The sequence below is a fragment of the Selaginella moellendorffii genome, unplaced genomic scaffold, assembly GCF_000143415.4.
Source record: "Selaginella moellendorffii unplaced genomic scaffold, v1.0 SELMOscaffold_4, whole genome shotgun sequence".
Classification (NCBI taxonomy): domain Eukaryota; kingdom Viridiplantae; phylum Streptophyta; class Lycopodiopsida; order Selaginellales; family Selaginellaceae; genus Selaginella; species Selaginella moellendorffii.
This window is the reverse complement of record NW_003314265.1, coordinates 1,747,103-1,770,224: the sequence shown is the minus strand read 5'-3', so window position 1 is coordinate 1,770,224 and position 23,122 is coordinate 1,747,103. Positions and strand designations below refer to the sequence as shown.

The window sequence follows — 23,122 nt, the reverse complement described above, 5'->3', positions numbered from 1 at the left end:
CACCAATCAATTGAGGAGGAAGTATCCAACAACAGTTGCAGAGGCGCTAGCAAGAGCACCAACTTCCACTTAATGAGTTAAGTAGTTAGAAGCAATAATAACATACACATTACCAACAATTGACTGTGGAAAAGGTCCCATAAAATCAAACACCACAAACTCAAATGGATGGGAAACTGTAATTGACTCCAATCGTCCTTCCACAGCACGAGGGGGAGTATTACGAGCTTGGCACCAAACGTAGCTACGCACATATCGGATAATATCACGTCGCATCTCTGGCTAATAGAAACATCTGCACAACTTCTCGGTTACACGACGATGTCCCATATGCCCACCTAGAACAAGAGAATCATGGTAGGCATGGAGAAACCATGGAATAAATATAGAAAGCACCACCAGCCGTAAATGATCATCAAGATCCGTCCTCACAAAATAAAGAAGGCCGTCTTCAAGGTGATATTGAGAATGTAAATGCCGAAAAGGCAAGTCATCAGCAAGTGATGCAGAATTCTTAAACCCATCTCAAAGCTTTCAAATCCACAACTCAATCTTTTAAGCCTCACGAACCTCATCAAGAGAAGGTAGATCTTGCTCCGCGCCTTGTGGACACTGAACGTCAAGTACAGCAACCACCAACGGCACAGAATCCTCGTCTAGAAAATCCACAGATACTTGAACAATAATGAACAATAATGAGGTAACAGCAGCATGGTCACCTTCAAGTAACATCTGAGAACCATGTAGAAATGTATGAAATTTATCAAAACTCCGAATTGCTACTAAACACTCCTTCTCTGTCGTGAAGTAGTTCATCTCCACTGGTTGTGATGTATGGCTTATATAAGCAATGGGATGTCACTGACTAGGCACACTCGAGCTCTCTTGCATCAACACACCTCCAAGACTAATGTTAGAAGCATCCACACGCAAAATAAAAGGTCAAGTGTAGTTAGGATATGCCAAAACTGGAAGAGTTTTCAATAGCTCTTTGAGATCCATGAACGCTCGCTGACAATTTGGAGACCAAATGAAAGATGGCGTTGATGACTTCAGCAATGCTTGCAACGGTGCAGTGCGATCAGAAAGATGATCCACAAAACGACCGAGATACTGCACCTTGCCGAAGAAGCGCTGCACATCATTCACACACTTCGGAGTAGGGAACTTTAGAACAGCCACAAGTTTGTCAGGATCAACTTGCAAACCCTCATGAGAAATACGGTACCCAAATAAGTTGTGTTTTTGGACCTAAACATGCACTTCGACTACTTCAGTTTTAAACCAACATTGCATAATCGATCCAACACTTTACAAACATCACAATGTGCTCCTCTTACGTCCCTTTCGAGTGGATCAAGACATCATTAATGAAGTCAACAGTCACCTCTAGCATATCACAAAGAACCTTGTCCATCATCCACTAGAAAGTTGCTAGAGCATTGTTCAAACCAAATGACATCGCCAAGAACTCGTACAAACCAAATGATGTACGAGAAACAGTCTTAAAAATATCTTCTTCGGCCATCGGTACTTGCCAGTACTCAGAAGTAAGATCTAGCTTGGTGAACCAACGACTTCGCCCCAGACGATCCAAGAGATCAGTAGTGTAAGAAAGAGGGTACATATTTGGGATTGTCACTTCATTTAACGGACGATAGTCGATGCAAAAACAAATACTCCCATCAGATTTCGTCACAAGATAAGGTTCACATGCCTAAGGACTCTGCAACTTCCGAATAACACCCTTCTCCAACATCTCCTTGACATTTGCATGTAAAATCTTGATCTCCTTGGGTGACCGACAACAAACAAGAACCTTGCTTGGACGAGCATCCCCGGTTGGAATCGGATGATATGTGACAATCTTGGCCCCAGACAATAGGTCAAATTCAAAGAGATCAAAATACTCGGTCATGAGCCGGTCAACCACTAAAACACAAAGATCGTTAGAGGGATCGGAAAAGAGAAGAGTAGAAAAAGACAGAAACATAGGAGAAAATAGTGAGGGAACAAAAGTAATGGAACCAAAGTAAAAGTAAAGGGACAAAGAAGTACAGAAGTGAGAGGAATGGATGAAACATAAAGAAGTATGCGATAAGGGGGAGAAGCCTTAAAGTCACACTTAGCATGATTGCGCTGCAACCAATTCATACCAAGAATGAGGTCAAAAGCTTGACTTGGCACCACCTGCAATGACTGCAACTCAAGCTCGAGATCGCCCACACACACAACCAGGTCCACCTCATCTTGTGCACATACATGTGTATGGCTGTTTTCCATAAAGAATGAAACCTAGTTCCATCACACGACGCAAGTGTAGATGGCAATGTGTGGCAACAGGTTGAGCAATAGAAGATAAACTCGAACCTGTATCAACTAACACAAAAAGAATAATAGGAAACCTCTTGTTATAAAAATGAGCTTGGAAAGTAAACACTAGATGAATCGGTACCGAATGAACCCCTTGATGATACTCCCGAAAGAAAGATGGAGGGGTCACTGACTTATTCGCGCAAAGTCCCTCTGTTACTCGTGTGACTCTTTGTTTCCCGGATGCAACTTGGTGTCCAAATCTTCCACTACAGTAGCACCAACAGGACGTTGCTGATGCCAAAGTCTCCAGCCAGGAAATGGAGGTTGACAATCCGGAAAACGCCGACAACGCCAATAAATATGACTAACTTCATCACACACCTAGCAGCGAACATCACGGCTACAACCATGTCCTCGTCCTTGTCCTTGGACTTGAGTAGCAGCAGCATCAACCTCCATTGAAACAGAACCATCACCCATAAGAAGTGGAGCTGAAGGACGTGCAACAAGAAGTGGAAAAGGCAATGTTTCATAACATTGTGCCAAGCAAAAAACATTGTCAAGGGTGGTAGGAGCAAGTGCATGCACAAGATCTTAACGAAGTGTTGGCCACAACATTCCTAGCTTGATCCGCTCTGACATATTTGGCTCCGCACGAAGCAAAAGACTTTGGAAATGAACGCCAAATTGCATCACCAACTTAGATAGCCCTTGGCGAAAATGATGCAATTGTTGGAAGGCATTATCACAGCTGTCGGCATGTCCAAAGGCGAGTTTGAAGACGTCTGGGAGAACACTCAAATCCCCACGAGTGGCTACATTGAAACCATTGTACCACTGCAATGCCGTCCCTTGAAGACATATGGGAAACTCATGCAAACATTGAGCATCATCCCAATAATGATATGTGGCAATCACTGTGAAATGATCGAACCAATGGTACATATCATCCCCAAAATTCCCGCGAAAGAACTCCAACAGAATGCGAGGATTGGCACCAAGAGTAAGAGGAGTTGTACCACATGCCATGAACGCCGCCATCAACTGAGTTTAGTTGTTTAATTGCAAGTGCATAGCATCAAACAATTGTACTAACTGCTGCTCTAGAGTCAAAGGAGGAGATTGTTGATCTAATAAAGACAAACGAAAAAAGAGCAAAAGAAGAGAAATGACAAAAAGCTAGAAGGAAATGGTAAATTTAGACAATGCAAAAAGCTAAATTTAAACCAAAATTCTGAAAGGAAAGAACAAAAGAAATGAAATGGAAAAAGCTAAATCTAAACAATGCAAAAACTAGATCTAAACCAAAATCCCAAATCCAAGCACTTCTTAGGGACAATCAAAAATGCTCTTCATCTTCACCAATGTGAATGCTTGGAATATGGAAAAGGAATATAGAAAATATGCATATTAATTAGTCCAAAAACTCTAGTTTATATATAGAAGAAAATGGTTTTAATTAAAACCAATCCGATGGCTACCAAAATCCCATTATGTTAATATTAATATATGGCATCATAGCCGTACACTTAGCCCTCACACTACAAAATTTCATATTTACATAAGTTTAAATTATTAATGAATTGAGGGTGAGTAATTTTTCATTTTTTGCAAATTTCTTTTTCAAATCACTAAAAAGTCCCTTCTCAAGATTTACACACTCACCCACACTCACCCAGTAGCAAAAGTAAAGTGGGCAAAATTTTAAATGATGTAGCAATTTAGCCATGTAACATTATTTTATTTATGTATTTTACTGGTTTAAAGTTGCCCATTTTGGGTGGGCTAGAGTTTAATTGAATAGTCTGGGGAATATACCTCGTAAATATTCGCCGAGCATCTAGCTAGCATAAGCCCTACACCCCGAGAGCAATGCAAGCTCTCGGCTATGGCGCCTCTCACTCTAGAGCATCCCCGACATTCCATCTCCCGGCGCCAGTGCTAGGTCGACCTTGCGGTACTGATTTTGTGGATAGATCGTTTGGCAGCGACGTCCAGAGGATAAATGCAGGCTCTAGGAGTAGATTTCGAGCTCGCCCTAGCGCGCAGCTGAGTAGTGACGACCAATCGGTGCCGGAGCAGTCGTGGAATCGAAGGCTGCGAGCCGCGCTGAGCAGATATTACGGGAATTTTGTCCAGGATCTAGAAACCGAGGCTGGGGTGGATGTAGAGAAGATTAAGGAGGTCGTGACTGCTCGGTACAAGGAATTACGCGAGAATGCGTCTCATGTCTTTGACAGAGCGGCGTCAGCAGCGCAAGACGCTAGAGGAAGATTGGAAGTCGCTAGAAACGAAGGTGATGAGCTGCTCGAGGATTTCAGGCTTAAGGTATGGCCTCGAATCGTAGCCTGGCACCAATGGGAGCGATGGAAGGTATGATTTCTCTAGCAGATTGATGTTGATTCTCAAACCAGTATTGTTTTTGGTTTTGTTTCTCAGAAGTTGGATGCTCAACACATTGGAGCGCTTGTTCTTTACCTTCTACTGGTCATTGGTTCCTTCCGAGGTCTCTACGTAGCGGCAACCACACCTCGGCTAAGCAAAAGAGAGGCCAAGGAATTGACTGAAGCGTACTTGGAGGCCACGATTCCAGAACCAACGTTGGAAAACGTTCGCAAGTAAGCTAGATTTGTCTCGAAGACGTCTTTTGATGGATCTGTTGTTTTGTTTGGAATAGGCTGGAGAAGCTTCAATGGCGAGAAAATATGCCTGGCGGTGTTCGCGTACGAAAGCATCTACTGCAACCCGATGGGAGTTATCGTCACGATTCTTCGTTCGTTGGAGAGCACGCTTGGGACGATGAAGCAGCGGCAGCGCAAGAATTGAACGAAAGCGCCGAAGGTCACGAAAACCGATATATCGATTCCCTCCTGATCTCCTTCCTTCGTTTCAGATACTGGAACCAACGAGAAGCTTACGTGGAGAGAAAGACTGACGAAACTAGAGGACATGCTTGAGAAAGAAAGCATCAAGGAAGACACTGATGCGTTAACAAGCAAGTATGTTGTCCTCCTGGACAGCGAGGAGATGGCCAAGGATATTGCTGAGAAAAAAGAAGAGCCGGTCATTCCTCCGCAATATGGGAGGGGTTTCTGGGCTGCCAGAAGGTGGTGGAAATACAGGCCGAAGATGCCGTACTTCGATTTTTTTGAGAAAGTGGAGAGAATGGAGGTAAGCATTAGCAAGGGAAGGATTGTTCTATAATGCTCCTAGGATTGTTGCAGGTTCAAAGTGCCGTATTTAGCCAAGACCGGACTCGGTTGTTCGTGACAATGAAAGAAGGAATGAAAGAATCTCCGACTGCGAGGAACTCTGATCCTGATCTAGAAGGCCACCATCCCAAAATTGGTCGATCGTCCCCTTATTAACAAGGAAAGGAAGAAGAGGAGGAGGAGCCACGGACAAGAATGGATGATCCTGGTGATCCTCTGCGGCGAAGATCTCTGGAAAGAGAATGTGGATGCCCCCACCTAAGCTATGCACGGAGCGCGAAGGGAGAAGAACGAGAACGAGGGAGAACAAAAGAAAGAGAGCCGCGAGCTTTCTTCCCCTAATCGGACAAAATACTCGGGGCTCTATTCTTTGCACCGTTGGATGCCGGATCTAGCGGTCCTCACAAGCAACGGCGATAAGCGCGCCACGCAGGACGCCGGGGATTGGGCCACGTGCTCGGGCTGGTCCCTATCCAGCCGTCCATCTCGTACCTATCGACGGCGACATCTTTGTATAAAGCTTATAGCATATTTAATACGATTAAGAGTCTTTTCAGACTGCCTTGGCGAAACCAATGCGTTTGTTCCCGAAATCAAACACCGTATGGTATACCCCCATGAACACATCACCGAGAATCCTGTTGATCCAACAAATCAAACGCTTTAGAAAGAAGTACTAGAGCTACAGCGAAATCAAAGGGGAGAGAGAGAGAGAGAGAGAGAGAGAGAGAGCTAAAGCTACAGTGAAAAATGAATGTATGAGAGAGCGAGAGAGCGAGAGTGAAAAATGAATATATGAGAGAGAGAGAGAGTACCAGATTGGGCCGGCTGGAGGAGCGACGTCCATTCCTGTAAAGCCACTAATGCACTGCGCCGCTGCTCCCTCTCCAACTTGCAAGATGTACTGCCGAGAGAGAAGAGAGTGAGAGTCAGCAGCAAGAACACAAATGGACGTCGGCATGAGACTGGCGTCACGCATCCATCACCTGTTTAGGCGTCAGCTCGAACATTTGATTTGCGATGGTGAATGAGACGTTCGGGAGGGAGGAGATTTTCGCGCAGTCAACAAAGGACTGGCCATTCGGGCTCGGCAACCGTTCGCATAGCTGCAAAACACGAAGTCATTAGAATCATCGGAGCAGGAAGGTTGTTAGCTATGGTTTCCACATAAATACCTGATTGAGGTCAATCTGTTGCTTGGTAGGGTTTTGCCTGAGCTGGTTCTGGACCGAAACAACGGCCATCTCGCAGACGGAGCAAAGCCCGTGGTCTCCAACCTTTTGATTTTCCTTGTCCAGCACACTCGCAATATGTGGGCTGCAGAAGACAGGAAGGAACTGGTCAGCAACAGTATCAAGGAGAAATTGAAAAAGGCATGTACTTGTCATTACGAAGAGTGCAGACCCCAGCTTGAGCACATACTTTATCGGGGGTCACCTACGAGACAAGACAGTCATGAGTAAAAAGAGGCAAAGCTTACTAACCTGTGCAAGAAGAAGTTCCACAATCAAGTCACCATACTGAGCAACGACCATCTTACACTCCTCGCTGACGAGCCCTGTAGCCCCGATAGCTTGGTTGATTTGAGCCACAATACCCTGTCAAAACAACAACTGTAAGATGACTGCTTTTGGCTTGTAACATACCGTAGGACCAACAAGCAGTGAAGTTCCAGAATCTGCAATTGCAGCACATCCTTTAGCACAGAACCCTGCAAACATAAAACCATTAAGAACTAGTGCATATAGCAAGCCATTATGATATAACCTGTGCTCTGGCCATCCACAACCACATCTCCCATGTTGAACTGCCAGTATCCCTCTCTGGTAACTGGTGTATAAACATGTTTTCCCTTAAACCGATCCTTGTTGACTCCACCGAACACGATTTCACCGCCGTCCTCCTCATCCGAGGCATCGCGATTCAGCCAGAAAGAGAAGACTGGTTGCGATATCAGTTTCTGGGCTAGCATATTATACCTGCAATAAAGATCCACTAGAGAATGACAAAGTAAAGTGACTCTTCACATACCAGACGGGAGTAACCTGTCCCATGGAAATCGCTTTGAATCCAAGTCCAAGAATGCCATCAAACTTGGCAAAGAGGAAAACAAGCCCAGGCTCACTTGTTGATTCCGCAAATGTCTACAACAGGCATAGCAAAAGGTATATAGCGACCATAAGATCGATAACTTTGCAAACCTGATCTTTAACCACGACGTCACCAATGGTCACATAATCCGTGCTAAAAAATCCAGCCATCTGCCCAGACCCATACTGGATAGCAATCGAAGCATCTACGAGCCATAGATTGGATTAGACTCTACAGAAGAATAAAAAAAAGTAGAACTAGTTATACCATCAGGCTTGTAAGTACTCGATTTCCTGGACTTGTAGCGACGGTGCAACCAGCACGCTGGCTATAGAAGACAAAAACAGTAAAAGACAATAATAACACCAAACCAAGCTCTAGAAGCAAAACTACTAGTCAGTCGAGACTCCAGGAAAAAAAATAATTCCAGTCAAACTAAGGATCACTTTCAAGAGAAGAAACCTTTGGACTTACAGAGAAAATGCATCGCGAGGAAGGCACCCACAAATTGGAGCTCCCAGTGTCGAAGATAACCGTGAACACCTGCGGCGGGCTGCCAATCCCGATCTCACCATAGTACTGCGCGTCGAGATAGTTCCTGAGCGGCTCGATATCCGTGAGCGAATTCGCGCCGTGCACATTGTGGAAGCCAAGAGCGTGTGCTTTGCGAGGGACGGACTTCACAGCTAGCCTCAGGCGCTCGGCCGTGAGCGGCCTCTTCTTGAGCGGCACGACCTCCACCGCCGTGACGGCGATCAAGCACGACAAGCCCCACACCGCGAGAAGGAGTGCGCCAGAAACCTTAGTTCCCGCCATAGCGATATCTCAAAGCTCCGCTTCCTCGTTGTTATATATTCCCCACTAGCAGCACGTGCTGTAGCGGTCAATACGTAAAACAAAGTGAGGCGGGACAATGACATGGACGGCAGGAAAAATGGTTTGTGGGACGTCTTGGGAGGCAGCAGCAAGGGCAAGAAGAAGGGGTTGTGGGAGCTAGGGCAGAGGGGGAGGATTGGGAACGACACGACGAGCAAGGGTGATCAAGATTTGAGCACAATAATGGCTATCCCAGCCTTAGCCATGTCCACTTTAGAGTTTGTTTTTTTGAGGAGGTAGTGATAATAAAGTTATGAAAAAAGAATTTCTAATTTTACCATTATGAAATCTTTGTTGTTGCAAAAATCTATTAAAAATGTAATAAGAAAACTATTTAAAAAAAGTACCTTGGCTCGATGAATTGAAGTTAACTTGCATTGCAGAAATATTTAGAACAAATTTAATCATTAGATTGAATGTAGTAATGTTAAATTAAAAACCATTGCAAAATTTTACTAAAAAAAAAAAAAAACCAAAGAGAAAATTAAAAGTACCGAAATCATAATTACATATTCATAGATCCCATGTTAACATTAAAAGAAAAACCCTCTCCTCTTTAGACATTAAGAAAAAAACTAATAAAATTTTAGAACTACTGTGAGGGAATACGGAAAATGTGCATATCAATTAGCTTATATACAGGAGTGAATGGTCCGGATTGAAACCAATCTGACGGGTACCAAAATCCCACTATGCTAATATTAATATATGGCATTGTAGTTGTACACTTGGCTCTCATATCATCCCCTCCTCTCGGAATAATGGAAGACCATTAGGGTTTTCTTGTAAATGGGCTGGGATTTGGAGGAATGTCAGGAGGAGGTATTAGTAGATCTGTAGGTGGTATTAACTGCTCCTGATCCCTTTGTATGAAGTGTTTACATGCACAATTTCTGGAGGATCGGCCTGCTGGATGTCATGCCAAACCTCATAAACTTGTGGTCCAACTTGCCATAAGACCCGATATAGTCCTTTCCACTGCGCAAGGAGCCCCTTAGATAAACCACGTACCATAAGATAGGGAAAATGGACTAATACCAAATCATCCACTTTATACTTTGCAGGTGGATGATAATGAGAGTTATAGCACTGTTGTTGTCCCACTTGTATGCGGCTTAAGTGTTCAGTAGATTCTACTTGAACAAGTGGAAGAATACTCCTTAAATACTGATCCCACGACCTAGCATCAGCAGTTCGTGGCAATCGCAAAGGTAAACTCAACTCCATTGGTAATATTGGATTATGACCATATAGGAGTTTATATAGTGAAGCATTAACAAAACTCTGCACCTTTGTGACATATGCATACTGAAAAGATGGCAAATAACCATCCCAATCCGAATGCTGAAAGTTCACATACTTCACAATCATCCCTTTGAATGTCTGAACAAGCCGTTCCACTAGATCGTTTGATTGTGAATGATAAGCACTCATGAAAGTGTGGTGTATCCCTAATTGAGACGTCAAAATATAAAATGCCTTAGCCATAAATGTGGGACTATTATCTGAAAAAATCTACTCTGGACAAGAATGCTGGAACACCAATCAATTGAGGAGGAAATATCTAACAGCAGTCGTAGAGGTGCTAGCAAGAGCACCAATTTCCACCTAACGAGTTAAGTAGTCAGAAGCAATAATAACATACTCATTGCCAACAGTTGACCGTGGAAAAGGCCCCATAAGATCAAACACTACCAACTCAAATGAATGGGAAACTGCAATTGACTCCAACTGTTCTTCTACAACACGAGGGGGAGTATTACGAGCTTGGCACCAAATGCAACTACGCACATACCGAATAATATCACGTCGCATCTCCGGCTAATAGAAACACCTGCACAACTTCTCGATTACACAACGATGTCCCATATGCCCACCTAGAACAAGAGAATCATGATATGCATGGAGAAACCGCGGAATAAAGACAGAAGGCACTACCAGCCGTAAATAATCATCAAGATCCGTCCCACAAAATAAAAAAGGTTGTTTTCAAGGTGATATTGAGGATGTAAATGCCGGAAAGGCAAATTATCAACAAAGTGGTGCAGGATTCTCAAACCCATCTCGAAGCCTTCAAATCCACAGCTCAATCTTTTGAGCCTCACGAACTTCATCAAGAGAAGGTAGATCTTGCTCCACGACTTGTGGACACTGAATGTCAAGTATAGCAACCACCGATGGCATAGAATCCTCGTCTAGAAAATCCACAGATGCTTAAACAACAGGCTCGTCAAAAACATGAGAAGAGAATGGAGAAGAAAGAAGAGCTCGAAAAAGGGCATCAGCATCAACCATAGAACTCCTTAGGCGATGAACAACATCAAAATCATATATCTGAAGCTTCAAAGCCCATCGAGCAGTACGACCAACTATGTTCTTCCACTTCAATAATGAAGTAACAGCAGCTAGTCACCTTCAAGTAACATCTGAGATATGCATATATGCATGATATGCATGTAGATATGCATAAAGTTTCTCGAAACCCCAGATTGTTGCTAAACACTCCTTCTCTGTCGTGAAGTAGTTCATCTCCATTGGTTATAATATACGGCTTATATAGGCAATGGGATGTCTATCAGGAATCCCCCAATTCTTGCCACATTCCTGAATCTCGCTGGATTTCTAACCTGTAGACCACATTCCTGATTCTCAAGACACTTCCCTATTCTTGACTCTCAAGACACTTCCCTATTCCTGACTCTCTGATTTCCCGCACGATTCCTAAGTCTCGAGCCACATTCCTGATAATAACATGGCGCCTCCTCGACCTTAGCTATATTTAGGCCGTCCTCAATCCAAGAGTGGTGGAGCTTCATCAACCTATAGTATATATAGGTTATCCTTGTTCCATTTCTCCACAATCTGAATCAACGCCAGTCTAATGCTTCTTCTTCATTTCCACTAGCTTTTTTCTTTGTCTTCTGCATTTTCCAGTCTTGATCTTGTTGGGGGTCTTGACAGTTTGATTCAGATTGTGTTTTTTCGTTTTTGCTTTAGCTCGTTTTGATTGCCTTTGCCTTTTTCCCCCTTTTCTTTCTTCTTTGTCGATAGAGTCTCCAAGCCATCCTGATTTCTTTGCCGAAGTCCTTGCAAAAATCTAATATGAGAATACTGAGCTGAAGGCGACCCTTCTTTGCATGCAGCAGGAGCTTGCTTGACTTTCGGCTCAAGGATCAAGCAAAGTTCCTGAACTGAAGGTGAGTTTCCTGGTGAAATTTTCAGGCAAGCGTTCAAAGCTTTGCGGATTCCTGAACCAAATGGAGCTGATCTTTGCACTTCAACATCAGCGGTACCCCACTCTCGAGTCTCAAATCGGCGTGATTGGGACGTTGCTCGAAGGTGCAACTTGTCATGGTTTTCTCCTCTCTTGGAGAAGAGCATGAAAGGGGTTGTGGTTCTGGAGCTAGTGGATCTTCAGTTGTTCAAAGAGAAGCTCGAAACATGTTTTGGTGAGATGGATCGGGTTTGTGCTACCACCACAACGATGAGATGTCTCTCTTAGGGGTCTCGTCCCACCTCGATCTATGCTGCAGAGTTCCAACTTTTTGCCTTGGACACTTAGTGGGATGAGCAGGCCCTGATTGATCAATTTCGTTTCAGCCTCAACAACGGTGTCAAGGATTTGTTACTCACCATGGAGGATCCCATGGACCTATCGGACGCCATCAACAAAGCTGTTCGATGCGACAATCGTCTCTTTGAATGTCGTTAGGAAAGTCGCCGCACTGCCGTTTTTCTGTCCCAGACTCAGGAATCCTAGCTTGAGTCTTCGGGGCATACTCCTGAACCTACTACTCCGGTCCTAATGGATATTTCTGGTACTCCTCGACTCATCAGAGGGAAGTTGAGTCCTGCTGAGAAGCAACGTTGAATATCTCATAATCTTTGCCTCTACTGTGCTGATCCTAATCACAAAGCAGCTGTGTGTCCCAAGAAGCCTCCCCAACTGCTCGAGTTCACTCTGCCTCAAGGTCCACCTCTGTTGCAGTTAGGAAACGACCCTGTCCAAACAGAGTAGGAACTATCTGTTTGGACTCCCCGAATAAAAATCACTTTTCTTCTTTATTGAATTCCCTGAAGCTCTTCACCACCTTTCATCAAAGCCACCACCAATTCCCGCAACTTTCGCATCCCATGTTTCCTTTCTTTCACTGGACAATCAGGACTCAAGGCTCTGGCACTACTGAACTTGGGTGCAACTTACGGCTTCATGGACACGGACTTTGCTGCCCGACATCACGTTCCTCTTTCTCCTACCATACGGATCCTCCTCTGTAGTGCTCGGCCTTCCTTGGTTCCAATTACACCAGCCTCAGATCTGTTGGAAGGAATTATAGCTCGTCTCTCCCACGTCACCATCTCCCACAACTTCCCTTGCTGTTCATCGAGTTCGAATCAGGAAAAGTTCCCTAAACTCAAATTGGGGTTCTGTTCCTGACTCTACGAAGTTTCACGCTCTTCTTTTCCCTCTCTTCCATCTTACACTAGACAGTATCCTCATCTCATCATTCCATTTAGTCGTACACCTCCTCCTATCTCCACAATCACTATGAAAGAACTCCTTCATGAAGAATTTATTTTCCTTTTTGCTTTGCATGTTTCTCTTGTCAGTCTTCCTAAGAAGTATCATGATTTTGGGGATGTTCTTGACAAGAAAAAAGCTAGTGTACTGCCTATTCATTAGCCTTATAACTGTCCCAATGATTTACAGGAAGGAGCATCACCTCTGTGGGGGTCTACCTACGGGTTATCCCCGTCCGAGCTTAAGGCCCTCAAAGAGTACGTGGATGAGAACCTTGTCTTGGGGTACATTCAACATTTGTAGTCCCTGGTTGGAGCGTCTGTCTTCTTTATTAAGAAGGATGGGAGTTTGCAGCTAGTCATCAACTACCGAGGTTTGAACAAGATGACTATTCGGAACCGTTATCCACTGCCCCTAATCTCGGACCTATTGGAACGCCTTGGTGGTGCTTTCTTCTTCACCAAGATCGACCTCCGTGGAGCATACAACCTGATCCAGATCCGGCCTGGCGATGAATGGAAGACTGTGTTCTGAACTCGCTATGGCCACTTCGAGTATACTGTCATGCCATTTGGCTTGATAAATGCTCCAGCAATTTTCCAACACATGGCGAACGACGTCTTTCAGGAGTTTCTTGATCAGATGGTGATCATCTACCTCGACGACATCCTTATCTACTCAAAAACTCAGGAGGAGCATGATGAGCATGTGTGTAAGGTATTGGCGAAGCTGCGAGAACACGGCCTATACGTGAAGTTTGAGAAATGTTCCTTCGATCAGGAGTCTGTGGAATTCCTTGGATACATTGTCACTCTTGAGGGTATCACGATGGATCCTGCCAAAGTCAAGACTATTCTCGAATAGGAGCCTCCACAATCAATGTCGGACGTTCAAGTTTTCCTTGGCTTTGCCAATGTAAGCGACTAAAATTTTCCATTCTACTTTAGTCACTTAACCACACCTCTAACCACTTGGAGGAGTCTCACTCACAACTTCCGTAAGTCCTATTTTCGACTTAGGGACTTGCTAGCCCCAAGAATGGCATCCATGCCACTCAACCATTGCACATTGTCCAAGTGCTCCATATGTCCGATCCCATAACCGACACCCTAAGGTACCACCGACATATTAGCCCGTTACGCTAAGGCCATACCCATTCACCTTGGTCACACAAGTGGTTTGACACCACCTATATCACAGCCCCGTCTCTCAAAGATTGGGCCATCCATCCATGAGTGATCATCTCAGATCCACTCCTTAGCATCCTTAGGATGCCCACAGGCATGGGGAATAGCCTTCCCTAATAACCCTTTTCCGGTCCCCACCAAGTCCCTTTCTGCCCATGGCCATGTTCGCCACCATTGCCACTGAATCGAGGCCCACATGCCCGATCACTAAGTCCCACGGTCCTCTGGGACTTCTTCACCACCCGACTGTACCCTTGGTCACTACACTAGAGGACTACTCCTCTTCCTTTCCAAAGTCTAGGCCTTTGGGACAACATTTCGGAACACCGTGGCCCTACGCGAGCCTCATGGGTACTCTCCCTGCCATCCACCTTTGGGTGCTCTAGCCATGGGCTTAGAGCGAGGTTCTGTTGAGCCATGCCAGGTATCCAATAGATAGTGCCACCCACACTTGGACTGGGAGCATCGACCATTCGATCTCCTGGGGGAACTAGAGCCGGCTCTTGAACACTTCACCAAGCTACCTCACTTGTTGGTCCATATTCACTCTAGTTTTGGACTTCCTAGTGGTTATCCCATCACCAATCACCTGGGTATAGCTTTCCTGGGACAAACTAGCATTTCCTGGCCAAACTGGCTCCACTAGAGTTGTCCCCCTACTATACTTTTGGAGCTCACCAAACCCCCCAGGGTCTAGGAGACGAACGCTTTGGACTTTCACCCCCTTAGACTCAAACTCGGACTCGGACTCGTACTCCTACTCGGACTCGGACTCGGACTCAGACTCAGACTCGGACTTGGGCTTGGGGTCGGTCTTGGTCTCGGTCTCAGTCCCGATCTCGGTCTCGATCTTGACTTTGGACTCCATCTCGGGTCCTTCTCGGACTCCATCGCGGATTCTATCTCGGACTCCATCTTGGGTCCATCTCGGACTCCATCTCGGGTCCATCTCAAACTCCATCTCGGTCCATCTCAAACTCCATCTCGGGTCCATCTCGGACTCCATCTCGGTCCATCTCAGACTCCATCTCGGATTCCATCTCGAACTCCATCTCGGACTCCATCTCGAGTCCATCTCGGACTCCATCTCGGGTCCATCTTGGACTCCATCTTGGTTCATCTCAAACTACTCTTGTGTCCCTTTTCTAGAGACTCACTTATTGCTTACTTTGTGCTTGTTCCTCGAGCACTTCATTGGGAGTTCCACTCCCGCTCTCAACCTTTCAAGTCAGAGCTTTTAGTCCAAATGTGTATAAATTATTTTATAAAGTAATACTAACATGTATTACCTTTTTCATTCTTGGCACCTCACCAATATTCGTCAATGGTTTGATACTGAAGGCTCACCATGCTTTACCCATCCTCTAAAGAGGATAGTCTCTTCAACTTAAAGACTGATTGGACCACTTGTAGTGGTTCTCTTCTTTTATTGGTTTAGTTCTTGCTAAACCTGTTAGAGACACCATCTCTATCTCAATGCCATGACTCTTTCTCGAGTAGTCTCAATTTCCATCGATATAACCTTTGCACTTTAGAACTTTTACTATTGACTTTTTGAAGTCAATTTCCTAGGTGTCTCCGACACCTTGCATTGCACTTATTGTGCAACTCCACTTCCCCATCCTAGTAAGTTCTCTACTTGAGGGCACCATCATCCTCTCTTCTATTTCATGCCTCTTTGGGCACTAAGTTCCAGTTATCATAATTTGTGCTAAAGCTATCTATGGCCCTGTTATTTGGCTACCTTACCGTTCCCTCCCTTGGAACTTCCACTTTTACCAAATCGGAGCAATTGGGAATCCATCCTTGAAAACACTTTGCCTTTCCCACAATTTGTTAGCCCTCAACGCCTTAGTGTTCTTAGCTTAACTTTGCCTTTTGGATTCTTTCCCATGGTTCCTATGGCTCTTTTTTTTAGCCATTAGTCTTTTGCTCCTATCATTTGATAGTTGCACTTAACAACATAGGATTGCTACCTCTATTCTCGAGGTATCCTTTCGGTTCTATAGCAAAGACTTTGCTTCCCAAATTTAGAAGGTGTTTACCCCTAGTATGTCTCTTTATCATTTCCTGGTATGGCTTTATTCATAGCCCAATTTAGTGACCCTCCCATGGGTCTCTTATAGAGACTACTTTCCTCGGACTCACTATGCTATCGTATGGATACAGCTTATTTCCCTTAGGTGCTCTTCCCACTTGGTCATCTTGACCAAGCCACACAATCTTAAACAGTTCAAATCAACACCTTAAACAAGGAACTTCATTCCTTAGCGAACCAGGGACATTGTCCTTATTTAGCCACAAAATCATCTAGTGATCTCACCTTGGCACCTTAACAAAGTTGCCAAGAGGTACTTGGTCTTCTAGACCTTCAAGTTGTTGACCATGACCCCAGGGGCATCCCCCACACTTGGCGGTGCACCCAAGCCAACCCTTACGACCAAGGATCCATAACAACTGAGATTAGGTGTCCCCATGTCTTTGGTGCCACTTGCACCAAAGCATTCAAGTTAGATATGCTGAGCTTTGGCACTAAGCAATCTAACCGTGCATCACGACTTCGAGGCATCCCTCGCTTGGTGGTGTGCCCAAACCAATCTCCTCACTAAGAGTCCATGACCATCGAAAAAATGAGTATCCTCATATTCCAAACCATCACCATACCCTAGTGATTTGGGACTCGAACCCAAGCACTAGAGGGTCGGGACTCGAACCCAACCTCTGTATATGCATCTACAGATAACATCGCCTAAGATGCCTGGCGTGACTCCCCACGCCGGTGCACCAACTTATACTTAAAGCGCGCTACAGATCACAGCTTAGGAACCTAATTCCTCCACACTGCCAAGTCCTTCTACTTGACAAATTTGTGATCATGCATGGACTCCTCCATGCTTAGCCCCATGGGCCACCCCTTTTGAAGTTAGCACTTTCAACTAGGGTATTTGTTCCCATGACTTGCCACTCTCACTTAGCAAGTCATCCGACTAACGTAACATGGTTTCATGCACAAGCGTGAAAGCCCTTGACTATCAACTTTCATTCAAAGCCATCCCTTTGAGCACTCGGGAACTACCTCCCCAACCTTGATAGTATTGCGTTATGGCAAACTTCAAGGCCATGTTTCTGCTACATCACTTTAATTTCATGCGTTTTATGAACCATTTACATTTGGCTTTCTAGGTACTAAACTACCTAGAAGTGTCTTTGGGAAACTTTGAAGGAACTCTCTATCCCTTAGCTTGCTAAGGCCTCTCCTTTCACAAGCTTTTAAATTGCCATATGGTCCAACATGGACAATTCCATGCTTTAGACTCTCCAGGGCATCATGGTTGCTAGTAACAACATACTTGAACACCCACTTGATTCTCCACTCCCAACTGGCATAACCACCCTTGGTTATGCAATTCAATTCCTATGGTTTGGTTCTATCCTCTTACTAGTTGCTTTTGGCCTTACACCTTTCCTTCGGTTATTTTTCTTTAGACTAGGAGGATAGTTTTGCACTTTCTATTATGCCGTAACAAGTATTCTTAGGGATGAACTTACCCGATAGCCTAGGGAGTGGTTCCTCAATCTGGGTATACTCAACTTATAATCCCACACACTAGGATTAACGTTGCTACTTATGGCCTTTTATATGCCCATCACTAGCATTGCCATAATTCCATTTTAGCTTTGTCCAATTCAGGTAAATAGTCTTCTCCTGTCTGTACAACCTTGGACATTTGGATAGCACTTTCTATCCATCATTCACTAGGGACTTAGTCCTTGGGCCTTATCTATTGTCTTCACGACACTAAACACCAATCCTGGTATTCTAGAGTGTTTAGGTGTCCCAATGATAGCTTCCTTGACAATGAGCATTTCCTTTTACAACATTGACTGATTATATTGCAACATAAGCAATTTATCCTCAATAAGGGTATATCTAACTTTTTTATGCCATTAAGAAGTCTTGGGTAGCTACCTTTTACTCATCTAACTAATTACCTTGCACCTCTTGCTTAGTTGCCTCATAGTTGTCAAGTCCTACGACTCATTACTGGTGCTTTCACACCTCCATCATTATCTAGGTCACCACACTCTACCACATGCCTTTCAACTTAGGCTATGCCATTCCCATTTCTATTGGGATTCCCTTGGCAAGGGGTTTTCATGAACCTATCAATATAACCTCAAAGTATCACACCTTGGCACATTTGGTGTCTCCACACCATCGGCTTTATGAGTCTACCTTTATGACACTTTGCACTTGTGTCTAGGTCTACCCAGTCGTTTCTCATACCAACTATTCGTTAGCACTACACCATAGTGTTCACACACAACTTTGCACCAAAGTTTGCTTTTTCTAGGAACACCTTTCCCACGACTTTAGTATGGCTCATTCTGCCACCCATGACATACCCACTGTTCTCATATTTGGATCTTATGATCCTCCCCATCCTTCGTGGCTCATTCTGCCACCCATGACATACCCACTGTTCTCATATTTGGATCTTATGATCCTCCCCATCCTCCGTGGGGCACAACACACCTCAGTCCAAATGCTTCCATTAGTCCTTTAGGACCATTTTTTGACTCCACTTAAGTCATTCAGCCTTTTGGACTTTTCCTAATCCCCAGACCTATAAGGTTTTACTATTGAGGTGCCAGTTCATTGGAATACAATTTCTTGTATTCATGTCCTACTCACCAGGACCACCATTATAAGTGTTATTCCAACACTTACTATTTTTCGATAATTGTGGGCTACCTTCGCCTGTTAGGACTATCCGTCCATATGATGAGAATATTGATTCATCCTCTAAACACACCCCCAACTCCTGGGGTTGTTCCAACATTTATTCAAGGTAGCCCGGCTACCATTCCAAGGACTTATGTCCTCATCCGCATTTGACCTCCCACGGTCATTAATTCTGGTCTCAAATTCATGGGCACCAGCCTCAATTTCATGAGGGTAATCTTGTGACTCCTTTATCGTTTTGGAGTCTCTATCTTCCCTGTGATCCCAACTATAGTTGTTTACCACAACTACATTAGCCAGTTTGCTGAGTCAAATGCTCATCTGGATCACCTCCTTAACTCAATAAGGAAAACTTTGCACTGTTCCCAAGATCCCGAAGTCGTTCCATTATTGGCCCTTTTCTATCCACCACCTCGTCTACAAGTTTGAATTGTAATGGAGAGCCATGTCTTCCCGACCTGCTACACCTCAAGGATAGGCCCACTCCTACGACCTTCTGATGCCAACACTAGTGGTGATATACTTGAGCACCAATAAAAGTCGGACTAAGGAACAAGTCCGATACCAAGTTGTAAGCGACTAAAATTTTCCATTCTACTTTAGTCACTTAACCACACCTCCGACCACTTGGAGGAGTCTCACTCACAACCTCCGTAAGTCCTATTTTGGACTTAGGGATTTGTTAGCCCTAAGAATGGCATCCATACCACTCAACCATTGCATATTGTCCAAGTGCTCCACGTGTCTGATCCCATGACTGGCACCCTAAAGTACCACCGACATATCAGCCCGTTACACTAAGGCCATACCCATTCACCTTGGTCACATAGGTGGTCTGACACCACCTATATCACAGCCCTGTCTCTCAAAGATTGGGCCATCCATCCATGAGTGATCATCTCAGATCCACTCCTTAGCATCCTTAGGATGCCCACAAACATGGAGAATAGCCTTCCCCAATAACCCTTTTCCGGTCCCCACCAAGTCCCTTTCTGCCCATGGCCATGTTCGCCACCACTGGATCAAGGCCCACAGGCTTGACCACTAAGTCCCACAGTCCTCTGGGACTTCCTCACCACCCGACTGTATCCTTGGTCACTACACAAGAGGACTACTCCTTTTCCTTTCCAGAGTCTAGGCATTTGGGACAACATTTCGGAACACCATGGCCCTACGCGAGCCTCATAGGTACTCTCCCTGCCATCCACCTTTGGGTGCTCTAGCCATGGGTTTAGAGCGAGGTTCCATTGAGCCATGCGAGGTATTCAAGTAGGTAGTGCCACCCACACTTGGACTGGGAGCATCGACCATTCGATCTCCCGGGGGAACTAGAGTCGGCTTTTGAACACTTCACCAAGCTACCTTACTTATCGGTCCGTATTCACTCTAGCTTTGGACTTCCCAGTGGTTATCCCATCACCAACCACCTAGGTACAACCTTCCTGGGACAAACTAGCATTTCCTGGCCAAACTGGCTCCACTGGAGTCCTCCCCTTACTATACTTTTGGAGCTCACCAAACCCCTCAGGGTCTAGGAGACGAATGCTTTGGGCTTTCACCCCCTCAGACTCAAACTTGGACTCGTACTCAAACTCGGACTCGGACTCGGACTCGGACTCGGACTCGGACTCGGACTCGGACTTGGGCTTGGGCTTGGTCTCGGCCTCAGCCTCGGTCTCGGTCCCAGTCCCGGTCCCGGTCTCGGTCCCAGTCCCGGTCCCGGTCTCAGTCTCGGTCTCGATCTCGACTTTGGACTCCATCTCAGATTCCATCTCGGACTCCATCTCGGGTCCATCTCAGACTCCATCTCAGACTCCATCTCGAACTCCATCTCGAACTCCATCTCGGGTCCATCTCAGACTCCATCTCGGGTCCATCTCAGACTCCATCTCGGACTCCATCTCGAACTCCATCTCAGACTCCATCTCGGACTCCATCTCGGGTCCATCTTGGACTCCATCTCGGGTCCATCTAGGACTCCATCTCGGTCCATCTTGGACTCCTCTTGTGTCCCTTTTCTATAAACTCACTTATTGCTTGCTTTGTGCTTGTTCCTCGAGCACTTTATTGGGAGTTCCACTCCCACTCTTGACCTTTCAAGTCGGAGCTTTTAGTCCAAATGTGTTACATTCGTTTGGCTTTCACTTCGGCCACTACCATGTGCCACCCTTTCGGCTCCACTTTGGGGCCTAGGGATTTTGTGTCTCACAGCCAGCTTCTACCGCAACTTCATTGATCACTACTCTGACATTGTCCTTCCTCTCACAGATATCACTCCCAAGGATGTTCCCTTCTCTTGGTCTGCTGCTGCCTAGCAGGGCTTCGACACACTCAAGGCGGCCTTCAATTCTACTCCCACACTGATCCCTCACAACCTTTCTTCATCGAGGCTGACGCCTCTGACTTTGCCATCGGTGCTATGTTGTCTCAACTCATAGCGGATTAGGAATTTCATCTGGTTGCTTTCCATTCTCGGAAATTCCAGCCTGTAGAGATCAATTATGAAATCCACGATAAGGAGCTCCTTGCCATCGTGGATTCCTTTGGAGAGTGGCGTCGTTTCTTGGACGGGGCGAGCCATCAAACAACGATCTGGATGAATCACAAAAATCTCCAGTACTTTGCCACTTCCCGAGTTTTGAGCCTTTGTCAAGCAAGGTGGGCACAATTCCTGAGTCGGTTTGACTTTGTTATCAAGTACAGACCTGGAAAGCTTCAGGGCCTTTCTGATGCTCTTTCAAGGCACTCCTATCTCAGTCTCAAGCCTGGTAATCTTGCCTTCGATCAACAGGATCAGGTTATCCTCGGTCCTGATCGGCTTCAAGTTATGGCAATTTCCCTGGCCCCTCAGGACTCCTCCTTGATGGATGCTATCAGAAAAGATCTTCAATCCGACGACCTCACCAGCGATATTTTCCCCCATCTTCAGGCTGGACACCCAGTGACTCTCGACTACCAGCAATTTGACGAGTTCGAGTTCTTAGATGGCTTGTTGTACTGTGGGGAGCAACTTTACATTCCTGAAGGTGATGCTCGAAGGTTGGTCCTGATGGCGTGCCACGATAGCCCAACTGTTGGTCACTTTGGCATTGCGAAAATCTATGAGCTGGTTGCACGGGACTTTTGGTGGCCTCACATGGATGACTACATCAAAGCTTTTGTTATCTCCTATGACACTTGCACCCAGAATAAGGTACCTCGCCACCTTCCTTCAGGTTTGCTTCGTTCCCTCCCGGTCCTTTCATGTCTTTGGGAATCCATCTTCATGGATTTCTTGAGTGATCTTCCGAGTTCTAGAGGCTTTAACAGCATTTTAGTTGTGGTGGATCGCTTCACAAAGATGGCGCACTTCCTGCCGTGTACCAAGGACTTTTCGGGCGAGGACATGGCAAAACTGGTATTCAGGGAAATTTTCCAACTTCATGGGATTCCTGCAGATGTGGTTTCGGATCGGGGACCTCAATTCATCTCTCATTTCTGGCAACAGTTCTTGCAGTTGCTTGGAGTGAAGGCCAACCTCTCTTCGACGTATCATCCTCAAACTGATGGACAGTCCGAGCAAATGATTCAGACGTTGGAACAATTCCTGAGATGCTTCATCAACTATCATCAGGATGACTGGTTCGATATCCTTCCCCTTGCTGAATTCTCTTACAACAATTCTGTTCACTCCTCCCTTCAAGTTTCCCCCTTCTTTGCGAACTCTGGCCAAAATCCCCGATTCAATCTCTCACTTCCTTCTCCATCCGAATCCTCTCATTCAAATCCCCGCTTTGAGGCATTTGTCTCCAACCTCCAGGAAATCCACAACTCCATCTCCTTCCACCTCCATCGTGCTCATGAATCTCACAAAACATTTGCCAATGTCCATCGTCAGGATTGTCCCCCTTACAATATCGAGGATAAAGTCTGGCTCCTCAGGTGAAATATCTCCACCACCAGGTCATGTCCCAAACTCGATTTCAAACGCCTTGGTCCTTTCCCTATCACTGCCATCATTAATCTTGTCACTTATCGCCTTGCACTTCCCTCCTCATATCACATTCACCCTGTTTTTCACTCCTCTCTCCTTGAGCCTTATATTCCCAGTCCTATTCCAAAATCAGGTCATTCCTCCACCTCCACCAGTGCAGCTCGAGGATGGGTCTGAGTACGAGGTTCAAAACATCCT

The 23,122-nt window shown here is 45.4% G+C and overlaps 2 protein-coding genes across 2 annotated transcripts; one reads left to right on the top strand and one right to left on the bottom strand.

The window, feature by feature from the left end:
* Positions 1–4,143: 4,143 nt before the first annotated feature.
* On the top strand, positions 4,144–6,091 carry LOC9655690 (ATP-dependent zinc metalloprotease FTSH 12, chloroplastic). The gene is made up of 5 exons (XM_024668759.1): positions 4,144–4,689; positions 4,756–4,934; positions 4,994–5,157; positions 5,210–5,487; positions 5,541–6,091. Exons 1-5 carry the CDS (start codon positions 4,189–4,191, stop codon positions 5,682–5,684), a joined length of 1,266 nt encoding a protein of 421 aa, XP_024524527.1. The 5' UTR covers positions 4,144–4,188; the 3' UTR covers positions 5,685–6,091.
* LOC9654580 (aspartic proteinase A1) lies at positions 6,050–8,451 on the bottom strand. The gene is made up of 12 exons (XM_002964053.2): positions 8,094–8,451; positions 7,887–7,947; positions 7,730–7,824; positions 7,560–7,672; positions 7,296–7,507; positions 7,175–7,239; positions 7,013–7,126; positions 6,910–6,965; positions 6,704–6,845; positions 6,515–6,634; positions 6,344–6,432; positions 6,050–6,166 (listed from the first exon to the last, which is right to left on the bottom strand). Exons 1-12 carry the CDS (start codon positions 8,433–8,435, stop codon positions 6,082–6,084), a joined length of 1,494 nt encoding a protein of 497 aa, XP_002964099.1. The 5' UTR covers positions 8,436–8,451; the 3' UTR covers positions 6,050–6,081.
* Between the last annotated feature and the right edge of the window lie 14,671 nt (positions 8,452–23,122).